At 46.8% G+C, this 16,983-nt stretch overlaps 1 protein-coding gene across 1 annotated transcript in view; it reads right to left on the reverse strand.

The window, feature by feature from the left end:
• Window positions 1-16,957, reverse strand: part of LOC121606838 (disabled homolog 2-interacting protein-like) — a 29,196-nt gene extending 12,239 nt beyond the window's left edge. Inside the window, exons 1-11 of the mRNA XM_041937409.1 lie at window positions 16,897-16,957; window positions 14,207-14,325; window positions 13,998-14,100; window positions 8,555-8,631; window positions 7,440-7,549; window positions 2,505-2,649; window positions 2,248-2,420; window positions 1,623-1,894; window positions 1,063-1,271; window positions 561-705; window positions 7-151 (exon numbers count right to left, since the gene is read on the reverse strand). Of these exons, the coding sequence (XP_041793343.1) occupies window positions 7-151; window positions 561-705; window positions 1,063-1,271; window positions 1,623-1,894; window positions 2,248-2,420; window positions 2,505-2,649; window positions 7,440-7,549; window positions 8,555-8,631; window positions 13,998-14,100; window positions 14,207-14,325; window positions 16,897-16,957 (1,559 nt within the window). The remainder of the gene's footprint in view (window positions 1-6; window positions 152-560; window positions 706-1,062; window positions 1,272-1,622; window positions 1,895-2,247; window positions 2,421-2,504; window positions 2,650-7,439; window positions 7,550-8,554; window positions 8,632-13,997; window positions 14,101-14,206; window positions 14,326-16,896) is intronic.
• Window positions 16,958-16,983: the final 26 nt, after the last annotated feature.

The raw sequence follows: 16,983 nt of genomic DNA on the forward strand, positions 1-16,983 counted from the left end.
GTGTACCTGTATGAGTCGAGGATCTTGCAGAAGGCGAGTTCGCAGCACATCCTCAGGTTGGCCTGATGCTCTGCGAGGTCAGAGGTCACACAGCGAGACGGGTCGACCTCACAGTTCTCATCTGACTCATACAGAGCCTTAATGAACTCACCTGGATGGGCGCACACGCACACACACACACATTTTATATAGATATATACATACATTATATTTTTTTTTACTTAGTTTGTACAGTTTTTATTTAGATTGTACAGTTTTTATTAATTTTTTTTTTTAATATATGTCCTGTCACAAAAGGGTTGAAGAGTAAAGCAATTTCGATTCTCTGTTTGTCCTGTACATACTGCAGAATTGACAATAAAGCTGACTTTGACTTTGATATATATATGTATAGATACACAATTGTTAATACTCTTTCCTTTAGAATCTCCTCTTGAATAAAAAAATTAAAACCGCTAAGAGAAAAAAGTGAAAGGGACCCCGTCACACTAACCGAAACACTCTGAGGTTTGTGGTTTGTTGTGTTTTGTGTTACGTATCGTGTGATGCGATGTGTGTACCGAGGGCATCCTGCAGGTACTTCTGTCCAATCAGCTTCAGGTATTCCTCGATACTTTTCGTCGCAAGGGTGTTCTCTCTGAAGATCAGCTGGTCGTTGTCACGGCAACGGTCCACTTCTGACATCATTAGGTCCGTCAGAAAGTCCTGCAAAGAGGGTTACCTTGTGAATGTCCACAGGTCACGTGATCAGACGGACTCTCTCTAGCTGACATGAGCTCAGAGGAAGTTTATATTAGTTTATCAAAGGGAGCCCCGACATGTGAAGGTATAAAATTTCCAACATGGGTGCCGCTCAGCGCCAACCTACCTGGAAGACCACGGTATGATGACTGCATTAAACTTCCAAAATCCTGTCATGGTGTACTTATATACTCACTAAAACCTCTTTGTGACTTTGAAGTTATTGTTCTGCAGGACAGTTTGTTAAATTTAGTCATTTTTAGGGCTACACAGCTAGAGTCAAGAATTCCAGGTGGGGTCAGGTGTAATGGGCGGGGTTACCTTGGCTTTGCCGGTGCTGTGCAGGATGTGGATGAGCGCAGCGGCGAGCTCTTCTTTAGCTCTCAGGCTGATGGAGGCTTCCAGAGTGTTGCAGAGCAGCAGGTAGTTGGAGCTGATGTACTCCGCAAACTCTTTGTACTGCTCCATCGGCAGGATGACGATACTCTGATAACGAGCTTTGATTCGCACCGTCGGCACGGACGACTTCCCTGAAACACAACACAAAAACCTTCACCCAGTCACGTGATCATCAAACCTCGAACGTGAGCCAATGTAAAAGTACTATGGAGTTTACTGCATACAGAAACTCAGCGAGAATCTCAAGTCTTTTCTCTGACCACGAGAATCCAGATGAGTTAAAATACTGACACTCATCTGAGTCGTTGGGTCGTGAACCCCGGGTTTGGTCTGTCAGGCTCTGGACAGTGTGCTCTGTCTTCTTGCTAGATGTTCATGTAGTATTTCTATTTTCTCTGTGTGTTGTTTGTTCCATAATTTCAACAGTAGAAGTAAATAACTGCAAAACCAGATGAAATGAGACACAGCATCAGTGTACCTACCCCTGCTGGTGCTGGGCGTGCTCACTGCGTACCACTTCTCCACCAGCTGTCGGCCCGTCACTGTGGAGACGGGGATGTTGACCAACCCGACATAGCTGCTCTTGTCCTTCTTCCTTTTCCTGTCGGTGTCTTTGTAGAGATGAAGAGTGACGGCGTTGATGGACGGCAGACTGCTGAAGTCAAAACGCTCTCCCCAAAATATGTTGTCAGTCTTCAGTTTACACGACGTCCGGGCATAAAGACTGTCATCCAGACACAGCTCACAGAAGTACCTGAGTACAAATACTGCTGTTACTACGTGGCGTCATCCAGACACAGCTCACAGAAGTACCTGAGTACAAATGCTGCTGTTACTACGTGGCGTCATCCAGACACAGCTCACAGAAGTACCTGAGTACAAATACTGCTGTTACTACGTGGCGTCATCCAGACACAGCTCACAGAAGTACCTGAGTACAAATACTGCTGTTACTACGTGGCGTCATCCAGACACAGCTCACAGAAGTACCTGAGTACAAATACTGCTGTTACTACGTGGCGTCACCCAGACACAGCTCACAGAAGTACCTGAAGTACAAATACGGCCTTCCTTGTCACAGTACACGGCGGGCGGAGCGCCCCCTACCTTTTCTTGGCAGGCAGGTCTTTGGCTTCGATCACCCACACCGTCAGCACGTTCTCCAGCCGCCTGCTGTTGTCTTTGTTGGGATGGACGGCTCTTCTCAGGTTCTCCATCCATTTGTCTCTTTCTGCTGCCGAACGACACGAGAAACACTTTGTTCCTGTCGAGGTCGTTACCTAGGAGACAGGAGGTCAGAAATCATCACCATGGAAACACCACAAGCACGACGTGAAATGTTTCGTGTGTGTCGTGCGTGTCACCTCGAAGCAGTAGTCCTGGCCCAGTAGGGAAGAGTGAACAGGTTTGATGATCACCGATTGGTCCATCCTGAGCTCCAGAGACGACACACAGCTGGCACTTAGCAAGGACTCCTGGCTACCACAGCGCAGCCGCCGCATCACACACCTGGAACAACAGGTAACAGTATTTGTGAGGGTCTACACCAGTAATCCAGGTTTGATGCCAGCAGCTCTACAATGAACTAATGAACAGCTGACTCCTGATCAGCTCCTGAACTGGTCCAGACACAGAGGGGAAGTGAGGAAATGGTACTTCCTGTTGTGTTGTTCATGTGGGATAAAGTAAGAACACTGACAACCAGCGAGTCTTCTGCTCAAAGTGATGAACCCATCGAGACAAAACGTCCAACTAGACCAGTCTTCTGGTTGGATCTGGTCCAGTACGGTGGGAGGTCCAGGCAGGGCTGGATTAACCAGCCTGGGCTCAAAGTTCTGGAGTGTACTTGGACTCGGCTCAGTTGTTGCTGTATTGTTCAGAATCGTGTCCATACTGAAGATCCAGTGCCATCCGTCTGTGTTGGGAAGTTCTACTGCAGCCTTTAGTGTGTCTGTGAAGTCGGACAAATGTCCAAGCTTGAAACTGAAACAGATCTGTTGTTTAGAAAGAAGTGTGTCTACATAGCTGCTGCAGTCTGTTTTAAAGGTCTGAATGAAACCCTTGTCCCATCAGGTGTCCTCTGTCTGGTTTCCAAGCCGTCTGGTTTGCAGAGAACACCTTTTCAGAGGGTCTTAGTCCAGTTCTTTTATTGACCAGCATGAACAAACCAAAGAGGTCTGACCACAACAGATGGATGAAAGGAAGATGTTCAACACTCAGCATGGTGTTAAAGTGGACGTGTCTCGTGATCAGAGGATCTAAAAGGTTTCACAGACACGAACGCTGTCTGCTTTAAACAAATCTACGAGCAAAGTGACTGCTGCAGATCTGTTCCTGTCTCAGCTGTGTGAGGGTTTTAGATGTACTTCCATTAATCAACATGGAGTCTTTAATAAGCTCAAGTGTCCCTGCTCAGTTAACATTTCCTCAGAAGTCACACATTTAGTGATTTAAATCAAGAAAAGGGGCTCATACTGTTAAACTTATTTAGGATGTGCCACTGCGGGTCGATCGACTGGCTGAACATGATGAAGGTCTGTTTCGGTAAAACACGCCACAGAATTTTGTTGTCTTTATTTCCATTAACAGTCTGCTGAATTAGCTGTTAGCAGCTCCTGTTAGCAGCTAATGTTAGCAACTCCTGTTAGCAGTTAATGTTAGCAGCTCCTATTAGCAGCTAATGTTAGCAGTTCCTGTTAGCAGCTCCTGTTAGCAGTGTCACTATGATACTGAAGAAAAGTTAAAAACAGGACGATTGTCGGTTCTGCCGAGTCTTTCTTCTACGTTTGTGCCTGGACGTCAGAGAAAATGAGACTGAAGACAGAAACAGCTGCTGAATGTGAAGGACAAGCTAAATAACTAAGTTTGCCTCTTCCCGCCGCCGTCAACATCCCTCGCCGCCCTCGACTCAGAGTTTGAGGTCAACAGAGGGAAAGAACCTCAGAGTCTACATGCCAGTCGGGGGGGGGGCGGAGAGTCCAGCTGAACTGCACTGTCCAATCCAAACAGACTCATACGAGCTAACGTCAAGCAGAAACCTCACAGTGGTTTGAAAATCACCTGAGTCAGTATCAAATGTCAACAAGAACCTGTGAGATCACGTGAACAGAGAAAACATGAGTTAATGTAGTGATTCAAGCAGGATCAGACAACCAGACTGATCTGAAGACAGCTGAACTGACTGTTCACGGGGGGGGGGGGTCAACAGTGACCTCTGACAACACACATGTCTGAACCGTCCTCACGAGTAGGGTGATCTGTCGTTGCTTCGTTAACTCGTTATCTCTCGTCATTATCTTAACGAGCTGCTTAGCGTTAGCTGCTTACAATGCTAATTCTTCTGTCTGTGTGTGTGTGTGTGTCTGCTGTAGCTTAATCTTGTTTAGCTAAACATGTTGGCTAATGGCATGTGACTGGCCTAGCCACATGCTAACATACCAGGCTAGGCACACACAGAAACGCAGCATGCATGGTGATGCAAATCAGCACACACACACACACACACACACACTGCAGCACATTTATCTATTCAGACTAACAAAGGCTGTTAATGTGTGCAGAGGATCAGTCCAGATACTCACCGAGCATCCTGCGTGAATGAAGGAGGAGGAGGAGGAGGAGGTGGGGGGGGGTTATGGCTCCATGTTCTCCTTCAGCAGCAAGCAGGAGGAGGAGAGAGGAAGAAAGATGGAGAACCTGCAGATCCTGACACTGTTTGGTTGAAAGGCTGAGGACCTGTCTCTCTGTCTGTCTGTCTGTCTGTCTCTCTGTCTGTCTCTCTGCTTGCTGCTACGATGCTACACGGCTTCAGCAGCTACAGCTCTCTCTCTCTCTCTCTCTCTGTGTCTCTATGTGACTCGGCCACCCTCTCTGTCAGCAGTGGCCCCTCCCTGCAGTGAGGCTGCCCTACTTCCTCTCGTCTCCCCCTCCTCCTCCCCCCTTCCCCTCTCCTCCTCCTCCTTGTCCTCCTGCTCTCAGCGCTACTCTCCATCTTTCTTTACCGCCCCCCCCGCCTCCTCAGATATTTTATTGTGACGAACAAGTGATTTACCTGTTAAATGAAGGACCGTCCTGCTCACCTGTCAGCAGTCCATCCACGCTTCGCACGGCGACGCAGAGTCGTCCAGTCAACCAATCACAAACATGCAGATTAGCGGCAGCGTAACCTGACGTGATGGTCGGAGATCAGCAGATGAAATCTCTGTTTTACACCTCCAGAGGATTCCTGTTTGACTGACCGACCACTTTCTCCTCCCCCACCTCCTCCTGGAGGATCCCGAGCTGCTCCGAGGCACCCTCCAGTGTGCTCTGTGTCTCCCCAGGGACTTCCACAGGGAGGATCCTGAGGAGGTGTAGGATGTAGGAGCAGCGGGTCTCCTCTGAGCTCCCCACACTGCCTCTAAAGCTGAGTCCAGACAACCTGGATCCATCCCTTCAATCTGTCAGCCACCACCCAGAGACCAGGACCACCGCTGAGGACTGGAACAGAGATCCACTGGTGATTCCAGGATGTCGCCTTCAGGACCAGCTTCCTGTCTTGTCTGTGTGCAGATGATAACCTGGAGCTCAACTCAGCAAGATTGTCGAAATGGTCACAGACCTCCAGAAACACCCCCCTTCACATCTACCGCTACTCATCAGCAGCCGAGCTCGTCCTCAGACCGCTCCAAAAGATCACCTGCCCAAACTTTCTCACCCAGTTCGACAGAGTCTCCCTGGACAGAGTCCTCACCTTCTCCATCACTTCCACATCACATCACCACATCCTCCACCCACACAAAAAACAGACTGAGACACATCACATGATCACAGGACAGGACCACATGTTCTGCATGAAGCCAGAAGCACACAGGACCAGGAGGACAGTGACAGACCTCCACAACCAGATCACTGCGCTTTCAGAGAGCTTCCATCCGGCCGCAGGTTCAGCTCCATCAGTTCCAGGTACACCAGGCACCTGAACAGGTATACCCTGTCTGTAATGCATTCATTACAAGTTCAGCATTCAGAACGCTTTATACCTCGATGCCACAGTGACGACAGTGACCGAGTCCAGGTCACACAGCACAGAGAGATCTGCTCCAACAAACGAGAAATTCTGTTTCTGAAGGCCTGAGCAGGAATCAGAGATTTCATGTTATGGATGAAAAGGTAGGAACCTTTGCACCCTTTCCTCACCCTGGATAAAAGCCTTGAACTGACCTCAGACTGATTTTGGTTACTGAAGAGACTCCCTGTTGTTTTCAGCTGAACTTGTGTTGACCCAGTGAAGGTTGGCCGAGCTCACATGCTCTGCAGCATCCTGCTTCATCTTCTGTTGCACCACATCTGTCCTGATAATGTGACCAGCGGGTTTTGTGTGATGATGCATTTGTCTGCTTGAATTAAAATGTGAAGACTTGACACAGCTTCGATTGTGATTGTTTTTTCACACTTTGCTCGCAGTCTGCAAATACTGCTCGTAAGTCCTCATCATGGTGTTACATCATCATCGATGCTGATGACCTATGACGCATTTCAGACATGACCTTCAGAGAAAGTGTTACCATGAGGCAGTAAAAAATTTGAACATGAACCACATCCAGAGTTCACATCAGGGGCCTCACCATCAGGCTAAAGACATACTGCCACAGATCAGACGACGCAACTACAAGATCAACAATCGTTGGCCTCAAACGCCCCGAAAAAGGTCCTCTCATGAGACTCCGGCTAGACCAGATGATCAGATCTGACTTCAGGGACAACCAAAGTTTTCCCTCTGTGACACACAGAGTCATGAAGGCTCTGCCAGGGACCTGTCAGTAACTCCCAAACGGTCAAAAACCTTAAATGAGGAGTTTGGTTCCAGAACTGTAGCTGTATGTTGGTACTGGTCCACCTCCCACACTAGTTCTGTCCCTTCTACAGAGGCCTCCTCATTCCAAGGAGAGTGATCCACACCTCGAGGGCCTTTGCCTGCTGCCCACGCGACAATACAACAGACCACTACAGCTTGAAGCTGGGGGGCCTCCATGGCAGCGGTTGGACTATGCTGACTGCAGGGTGGTGCATTTGGCTCCATTGGTACAGACCAGGTATTTACAAGTTTCTCCCCCAGGAACCTGGATCCAGCAGGGCGCCCCTGCCTGAAACAACTGGCTGTTTCCGTAAGCTGCTGATCTCCTTCAAAGAAAATGATCGATGAGGAGGTTTATCTTATTTTATGAGGGAACAGGAACTAAAGGGTCACTCGGTCTCACCATCAGATACAACACAGTGGAATTGTGGGTAACTAAATTTAAAAAGTGTCTCTGAGTTACCTGGTATCAGCAGCGTTGATCAGGTCAGACCTCATACTGCTTGGACGAGACAGTTTAGGCTGAGATCGAGTACGACGAAGAGACTGTTTCAACCTCCGGGAGAGAAACCCCTGACGAGGAGGAGGAGGATGAGGAGGAGGAGGACAGGGTGATTGGCAGATTCATTTAATACTGATTTTCACCTTTTTCTTTTCATTACATGACGTTTGTTGAGTAAACAAATCCTTTTGTTACTGCGTTAAAGTTGAAAATGTTGAAAATGGATCGGCTGGATTAATGATGGATTTTAAGGCTTCAACTGATGATGATTGTTGATTACTGATGACTCACGGAGGATGAAAAACACCAAACATAATCATACGACGGCATCTGAAGTGAGCAGAGAGATTTTCAGCACTTTTTCATTGTATTCTCTCGAGGTCTCGTCACATTTGGTTAGAAATCAAAATGTCTTTAAATTATTTGAGAATCATGTGATCTATTGTTTCAGAATCTCCACTGCAGGTTTGTTTGGTTCAGCAGTCACATTTTAATGGTGGCGTCATCATGGCAGCAACTATCATCACTCATAATCCGTCTCCCAGACTCACACTGGCTCTCAGCACCGGAAACATTCAACATTTTCTAAAAGGAAAACTTTGAGCATGGCAGTGTGTCAAAGTTTAGGCTGATTGACAACTGACGCTGCAGAAGAGCAGCTGATATCCCCTAAAACTGTCAAGATGTTTACAATAAAAACGCGAAATCAGCGAGAAGTCAGAATGAATAGAATTTGTTTAGCATAAATACATAAAAATAAGTAGTTTTTTGTCCTATTTTATACTTTTACCCTTCAGATTTTTCTACCAGTCCATCCATCTTATCAGCACCTGTCAGTGGTGTTCATCTCTAGTTTCATCTCCTAAAGCTAAACCCACACCGTCACCTTCCTGCAGGAGGGGGTGGGAGGCAGACAGACTGTAGAGACCACATCAGGCTGTCTACTGTGTAACCTGTAGGTGGAGCCGGTCAGCTGATCTACAGCTGACAGCAGCTCAGCTCTTGTTACCATGGAAACAGCAGGCTGATTCCAGCTGGCAGGAGACGTGTGTGTGTGTGTGTGTGTGTCTGTTCACCGTCACTCTGGTGGTGGGGGTGTCCACCGCAGAGTTACTGGGCATGCTCTGTCGACGAACCCCTCTTTCTGGAACATCTGGAAAAGACAAAGTGCATCATGGGAGTGTTTTGTTGTTGCTCTGGCAGCCGTTACTGTGGTAACTCGCAGTGATGGGGTTGCCATGGTGACCAGCAGCATCTGAATTTGTGCGTCTTCAGTCTTTGTTTTACTGACACGTGATCAAATGAGACGATCGTGACAAATGGACTGTGGGACAGAACGGCAGAGGAAGGACATGAAGGACCTTTACTACAGAACATATGTCCTAACCCCTGACCCCCTGACCCGGGATTTCCACCTGGGGCAGGTTGATGTTGTTGTCCACCACGTGTCGAGTGGAATAAGACGCTAAGATCCTTAACTAAAACTAACCTAAACCGAGCCCAAAACGTAAAACCTGACCTAAACTAATGTACTAAATGGACCATCACATTTATTCCATCAGTCTGAATATTGATTAAAACACAATAAATAGAAATATGTGGTAAGTGGAAATGACAGTACAGTAACTAGTTCAGAAGTTTCCAGCCATTCAGGGTATCCAAGCAGTAGATATATGTGTGTATATATATATATATATATATATATATAAATGTGTATATATGTGTATGTGTATATATCTGTGTGTGTGTGTGTGTGTGTTAGTGCTGGGTTGAAAAAATCGATCCGCCAATTTTAAATCGATTCTCATTTTATTTTTTAAACTTTTTAAACTTTAACCCCACCAGTGACGTGACCATTGACTGTATAAATGAGGACGTGACTCGCGCAGGTGCGGCGTGAAGATACTTCTCATAACAACACGGCGTTGGGCGGTAGCAGCGAAGTTAGCCGAGCTCCAGGTTTGAAAACACCAGACTCGCTTAAAGCGGATATCTGGAACTATTTCGGTTTTAGAAATGTCGAGGCAAAAAAGGAACTTGACAGGAGGAAAGCAATTTGCAAGATATGCCAGATGGAGAAACACGACCAACCTCAGGAACCACATGCAGCGACATCGCCGAGACATCGAGTCCAAGTCCACCGCCGGACCACCACAGAGCAGAGCGAGCTGGTAGGTGTAGAGCTTCCTTAAGTTTTTTCTGTTGTGGTCCGGCGGTGGACTTGGACATGACGTCTCGGTGATGTCGCTGCATGTGAACGAAAGCTTTGATGTGACTTTTAGACAGTTCAGTTTAAAATGTCCAGTTTACATGTTCGCATTCTGAAAGCAGTTGAAGATTTACAGTGAGATTTACTCCAAAGAAAAACTGTGAGACTCTTCTGTTCTCTCAGGTATCCTCCTACCTCTGATGTGGTTTTACATTTAGATGAATGACTTCACAGCTGTTTGTGGACAAAACGGACAAATTAAAGGTACATTTGTATTTAACAGCTTTTGGGTGAATTCTTAATGTCATATTTTTAATAATGCATCAGTCATTCTGCCGAACATCATGTCTGTAAAATACTCGTCTATCAGCATTCTGGGAGGGGGGATTGGTCCTGGCCATTTTCACTAGTATTATAACCATCACTAACTGCTAATACTGCATTTATTTGCTGCCAAATGTCAATAAAAAACTATTAATATGTTGCACAACTAGACAATCAGGAAACAGCTCAAAAAGCGGTTTGAATAACACGAACTAGAATCGAATCGATTCTTGAAATTTTTATTGATACCCAGCCCTAGTGTGTGTGTGTGTGTGTGTGTGTGTATATATATATGTACACATATCCCTCTCACCCGGTGGGGTGGTATCTGTGTCATCCTCAAGCTTGGGTTCTCTACCAGAGGGTTCAGTGTCTTGGCTGTTCCTATAACTGCGCTCTTCTGGAGTGAGGCTTCAGATGTTGTTCCTGGGATCTGCTGGAGCCACTCTCCCAGTTTGGGGGTTACTGCCCCGAGTGGGACCTCGCTAGCCTTGACCTTCCACATCCATCCCAGCTGCTCTTTCAACCCTTGGTACTTCTCAATTTTCTCGTGTTCCTTCTTCCTGATGTTGACGTCAGCTGGGATCGCCACATCTATCACCACCACCCTCTTCTGCTCTTTGTCCACCACCACTATGTCCGGTTGGTTAGCCAGGAGCTGCTTGTCAGTCTGGAAGCTGAAGTCCCACAGGATCTTGGCCCTGTTGTTCTCAGCCACTTTCTGTGGTATGGTCCATTGGGATTTGGGTACTTCTATTCCATACTGGTTGCAGATGTTTCTGTAGACTATCCCAGCCACGTGGTTGTGCCTCTCCATGTATGCTGATCCAGCTAGCATCTTACATCCTGCAACTATGTGCTGGACTGTCTCAGGGGCTTCTTTGCACAGTCTGCCTCTTGGGTCTGAACGTCTCTGGTGGATCCTGGCCTCTGTGGCTCTTTAGCTTCTGGCTTGTTCTTGTGCTGCCATGATTAGTTCCTCTGTGCTGTCTGTCAGTCCTGCCAGACAGCCGCTGGTCGGATTTCTTGATGTCAGCCACTTCCTCTATCTGACTGTGGTACATGTAGGGGCTTGTCCCTCCAGGTTGTCTGCTCCTCCTCCTCCACCTCTCATGTGTCATCTTCTGCTTTACTTCCTGTGTTTTTCCCGCCTTAGTGATTGTTTGATTTGTTTCACCTGTGTCTCATCAGTTGTCCTCGCTGTGTATTGAAGTCCGTGTTTTCCCCCTCAGTCATTGTCAAGCCTGTAAGTCAGTATAAGTATTCTCCAGTGTTTTCCTGTGGTTCCTGTGTTTTGGGACTTTTGCTTTGTTTCCTCATTTTTGGACTCAGGCTGTTAGTTAGATTCCCCTGTGGATTTTTGTGGACTCCTGTTAGATTCTCGCCTGCCTATTTGCTTTTTCGTTTTCTTTGTTAATAAATTTGTCAATTTAAACCAGCCCTCCCTTGTGCCTGCATTTGGGTTCAATCCCTGTCCACCTGAGACCCCAACCCTGATACAACGACCTGACCAACATGAACCCTGCAGACATGCCCCAGTGGTCACCATTCTGGGGGACATGGCTGGCCATCAAGCCAGTCCTCACAAGGCGGGGTTCCTGACGACAACATGCCACAATGCAACACAGTTCTTCTGTGTTGGTTAGCCATTGGCCTGCTAGCCTCCTGCCAGTTCCAGCCTCTGTGTCAGCCATCAAGTGTGCTCCTGACCCCAAGTCGGCGGACCGACTGATTTCGTCTGGTTCTCAGTGATCCCACCGACACTCAGGCCCATGCTGCAGCCATCTCCCGAGCTGCCCTCGTCTCCTGTGACAGAGCTGTAACTGCCTGTTGCACCACTACTGCAGCGATCCACTGAGCTAGAGCCACAACCTGTTCCCGCGCCAGAGCCGCAGCCACCTCCTGGCTCAGAAATACAGTTCCCCCCAGTCTCTCAGCCCCAGCAATCCACTGACCCAGGGCTGCATCAATCGTTGGATAGTGCTATCCGGCTCCCGGCCTCCAGTCCTGTCGCCCCATTGCCGGCCTCCAGTCCTGTTGCCTTCTCGCCAGCTTGCTGTTTGGGTACCTGGCCACCTGTGTTGTCCCTGGAACACCTGGCCGGCCTCCAGAGGGTTCCAATGCCACAGTCGCCCCTATCAACAATACAAGTGGGGCTCTTTTTTTCTAAAGCCATACTGTGATGGGATAGGAATATCTGGTTTATCGAAGTAATCACTAAATCTACCATAAATAGTAATACTATAAATAATAATACGATAATAACAATAATTTTAGGCACAGGCCACAAAGCAGAGGTTGAAGAGGCTCCACGGGTTCATTCACAATAGCTTTAAGAATTTTGCTGCAGATTTCACCTGTGCAGGTGTTTGCTAGCTTTTCTTGAATGATTTTAGACAGTTCATGGCTGTCAGCTGGAGTCAAAAAGAATTAATTCTAATAATTGTCTTGAAGATATTGCAGCACCCTCTGGTTTGTTATTTTGTAAGACAGATTTTCACAGATTAGACAAAATGATTGGTGAGAATATGAGCAAAACCAGCATCGTGAACATCCCTGCTGGTATTTGTGTTCGATCTAGGTGTGAGGAAGCACGGCGGTTTTGCGACCCTGGCCGAGGTCTTGGTTGAACAGCTTCCAGGGTTGCTTTTGATCACCCTCAGACGCTTTAACAAGTTTGGTGCAGTGTCCTGGCTTACTTATTCATATTCCATGTGTGATCTTATTTCTGTCTTTTGTATGTGATTCTTTTTTATCACTTGGACTGTTGATGTAGTGGATTTTTGTTGACATGTTGGACTTTGGTTGTTACTTTGGTTTGACCCTGACCTGCCTCACCCTCTTGTAAAATAAGATAAATCTTCATTAATCCCCTGCCAGGGAAATTTGGGTGCAGCAGCAGTATTTTTAGTAGAAATAACAGTTGACTATATATATGTACATTTTATAGAAAAGAACTATAAAAAATGTTGTTATAAAAAATATACTGACAAACATTTGAAGAGAATTGCACATGGTGGGAACAGATAAGTTACGTACTGTGTTTGCTCTATTGCACAGTAATAAATATATTTGTGTCACAGTAGAATAAAAATGTACATGTACGGGTTGAGTACTTAAAGAGAATGAAAATGTGATATTGCCCCCGGTATTTGGTGTAGGCTGATTAGCACAAAAACCCAGTGGACCCAGTGCTACATTCAGCGATGCTCTGACAGCTGTTGGTAAAGTTTTGTTTAGTCACCTTCGTAAATTAATCATTGCATTACACCAGCTTTGTCTTCTGGTCTGCATTTGGGTTCATTCCCCATCTGACTGACACAGTATTGATAACTGCAGACGGTTCTAAGAGGGAACGTCACACTCAGCACCAGCCACGTATGACTCCAATCATACGATCAAGTTCACGGACGACACAACTCTGGTGGGACTCATCGGCAACAACGACGGCGTGCAGAGGTGAGGGGGAGCCACTGCCGCTGTCCCGAAATCAGTCCACCCCTCACCGCCGATCGGACGAAGGAGACACCGATGGATGAACGGAACTGATTTATTCGTGTTAATGATCTGGACAGATGACTGTGACCTTTGACCCTCCGCTGGGTCAGAAGGAGATGCTAACCTGCAGCATCTTCGACACCTCTGACACCACCACTGTCTGAGCCCCTGACCATGGTGCCGTGGTGGCTGACCTCAGATATCAGATTATGAGATTATTATTGTGACATCAAGATTAAGCAGAACAGCTAATCCCCCCCCAACACACACACACACACACACAGACTGAAGTGAAACAGAAAACTTATTTTTCATCCTACCGTTTCCAAACTCTGCATCAAACTCCACATCCATCATCCGCCTGTCTGAACCTGTCTTTACCTGTCTGTCTCTCTGTTTGGACCTGTCTGTCTCTCTGTTTGGACCTGTCTGTCTGTCTGTTGGTCTTCTTCCTCCGCAGCTTTTTAAACCCCTCGTGTCCTACTTACCTTTGTGGGCGGAGCGAGGAGGTGCTGAGGTCACATGGAGAGTGTATCTTAGCAACCACACAGTGCAGGTCTCCGCCCGCTCGGCCAGCAGCAGAGGATGAACCTGAAGACGAAGACGTTTGCTGTTTATTGTTTCCAGGGTTTGAATTGAGGACATTTTCGTGTGAAGCTGCTTCAGGACAAACCGCTGATGTGTTTTGTTTTTTTACCTCCAGGTTGTTCAGCATCAATAACTGAGAATCTGACAGGATGCAGAACATTTTACTCCACACATCAGGCTCCGCCTTTCGACCAAATGACAGCCAATGGATGGAGGCGCTCTTCAGCTCTGTGACATCATCACAACGTCAGTATTTTCCAGAGCAGCAGCAGTACGAGTAGTATACCTAGCAGTAGTAGTACTTCTATAAAATCAATCAACACTGAAAATAATCCACGAGAGATTGTACATGAAGTCCAGACTCCAGCTGCAGTTCACAACACATCCACCACCTCACTGCAGCGAAATCTGACTTCAGAGCAGTTTTTATACAAACACACAACAGCTTACAGATTTCAAACCAAGTGAGACAAGGCTGTGGACATACGTGTCATACGCCGTCACATTATAGGTCCATCACCAACCTGACCTGTTACTGGACTGGAGAAAACCACCTGCTGATCTACCAGCAGTTTCCTGTCAGAGCTACAGCACGTCTGGTTCTTTCGGACAGATTTATACGTTTGTCATGTCCTCGAGCTCCTCGTGCAGACTCGAGGTGGGCGGGCCCATTCAGAAAAGGTAATGTCAGGTGTTTCTGTGCCCCAACCAGAGTTCAGCGACGTTTCAATCTGTCTGATGACAGTTGCTTTATGGTCAAACAGACACAGTCCTGGTGATGCTGATGGAGTAACCATTAATAAAAAATGAGTTTTTCTACTTTGCTGCGGCTGTTTGAATATTTAACGTCATGAAGAAAAACTTGAAACTGATTATACGTTAAGGCCTCATACTGATCAGGGACTCTCTATTGACTGTGAGCAGCAGTTTTTAATGTCTGCGACAAACTGAAACTTTATTCATCTCTGTCACTGACTTTTATTGTGTTTCAGCATTTTTATCTTCAGCTTTGTTTCGTGAAATCCAGCCAGTTTCTTTCATGTCGTTTCTTTATGTCTTCATGTGCAAAAAACTTTACATTTACTGCTGGAAAGTTACAAATAGTAGCAGTAGTAGTAGTAGCAGTGGTAGTGGTAGTTGCAGTGGTAGTGGTAGTAGCAGCAGCAGTAGCAGTAGTAGTAGCAGTAGTAGTAGTAGTAGTAGTAGTAGCAGTGGTAGTAGTAGTTGCAGTGGTAGTGGTAGTAGCAGCAGCAGTAGCAGTAGTAGTAGCAGTAGTAGTAGTAGTAGTAGTAGCAGTGGTAGTAGTAGTTGCAGTGGTACTGGCAGTAGTAGCAGCAGCAGTAGCAGTAGTAGTAGTAGTAGTAGCAGTGGTAGTGGTAGCAGTAGTACTGGCAGTAGTAGTAGCAGCAGTAGTAGTAGTAGTAGTAGCAGTAGCAGTAGTAGCAGTGGTAGTGGCAGTAGTTGCAGTGGTAGTGGTAGTAGTAGTAGCAGTAGTAGCAGCAGCAGCAGTAGGAGTAGCAGTAGTAGCAGTGGTAGTGGTAGCAGTAGTAGCAGCAGCAGCAGCAGTAGTAGTAGTAGCAGTGGTAGTGGTAGTTGCAGTGGTAGTGGTAGTAGCAGCAGCAGTAGCAGTAGTAGTAGCAGTGGTAGTAGTAGTTGCAGTGGTACTGGCAGTAGTAGTAGCAGCAGTAGTAGTAGTAGTAGTAATAGCAGTAGTAGCAGTGGTAGTGGCAGTAGTAGCAGTGGTAGTGGCAGTAGTTGCAGTGGTAGTGGTAGTAGTAGTAGCAGTAGTAGCAGCAGCAGTAGGAGTAGCAGTAGTAGTAGCAGTGGTAGTGGTAGCAGTAGTAGTAGCAGCAGTAGTAGCAGTGGTAGTAGTAGCAGTAGTTGCAGTGGTAGTAGTAGCAGCAGTAGTAGCAGTAGTCGTAGCAGTGGTAGTGGTAGTAGTAGTAGCAGCAGTAGTTGCAGTAGTAGTAGTAGCGCAGCAGCAGTAGTAGTAGTAGTAGTAGCAGTGGTAGTGGTAGTAGTAGTAGCAGTAGTAGTAGCAGCAGCAGTAGTAGCAGTGGTAGCAGTAGTAGCAGCAGCAGTAGTAGTAGTAGTAGTAGTAGCAGTGGTAGTGGTAGTAGTAGTAGCAGTAGTAGCAGCAGCAGCAGTAGTAGCAGCAGCAGTAGTAGCAGTGGTAGTGGTAGCAGTGGTAGTAGTAGCAGCAGTAGTAGCAGTGGTAGTGGTAGCAGCAGCAGTAGTTGCAGTGGTAGTAGTAGCAGCAGTAGTAGCAGTAGTAGTAGCAGCAGTAGTACTACAGCAGTAGCAATAGTAGCAGTAGTTGCAGTGGTAGTTGTAGTGGTAGCAGCAGTACTGGCAGTAGTAGCAGTAGCAATGGTAGCAGTAGTTGCAGTGGTAGTTGTAGTGGTAGCAGCAGTACTGGCAGTAGTAGTAGCAGCAGCAGTGGTGGTAGCAGTAGCAGCAGTAGTAGTAGCAGTGGTCATAGCAGCAGTAGTAGCACTAGTTGCAGTAGCAGCAGTGGTAGTAGTAGCAGCAGTAGTAGTAGCAGCAGTAGTAGCACTAGTTGCAGTAGTAGTAGCAGTAGCAGTAGCTAGCAGCAGCAGTAGTAGCAGTGGTCGTAGCAGCATTAGCAAATAGGTAAACAGGTAAATTTCACAATTTCATTAAGTCAAGTCTAAACTTAATCAACCAACCAGATTTGTCCGTCACCTTCTCCAGAGAAAAAACAGCATCTGTCTCACCTGTTCCTTCTCATCTCTGTGATCTGACTTTTTGTGGTCCAGCTGTCAATCATCAACTCACCAATCACATTCATCCAACCCATGTGTTGACACCTGGACAGGTGTTTCACCAGCTCTTCCATGGCAACAGGATCCTCTGAGGCACAGG

The sequence above is a fragment of the Chelmon rostratus genome, chromosome 5 (genome assembly GCF_017976325.1).
Source record: "Chelmon rostratus isolate fCheRos1 chromosome 5, fCheRos1.pri, whole genome shotgun sequence".
NCBI lineage: Eukaryota > Metazoa > Chordata > Actinopteri > Chaetodontiformes > Chaetodontidae > Chelmon > Chelmon rostratus.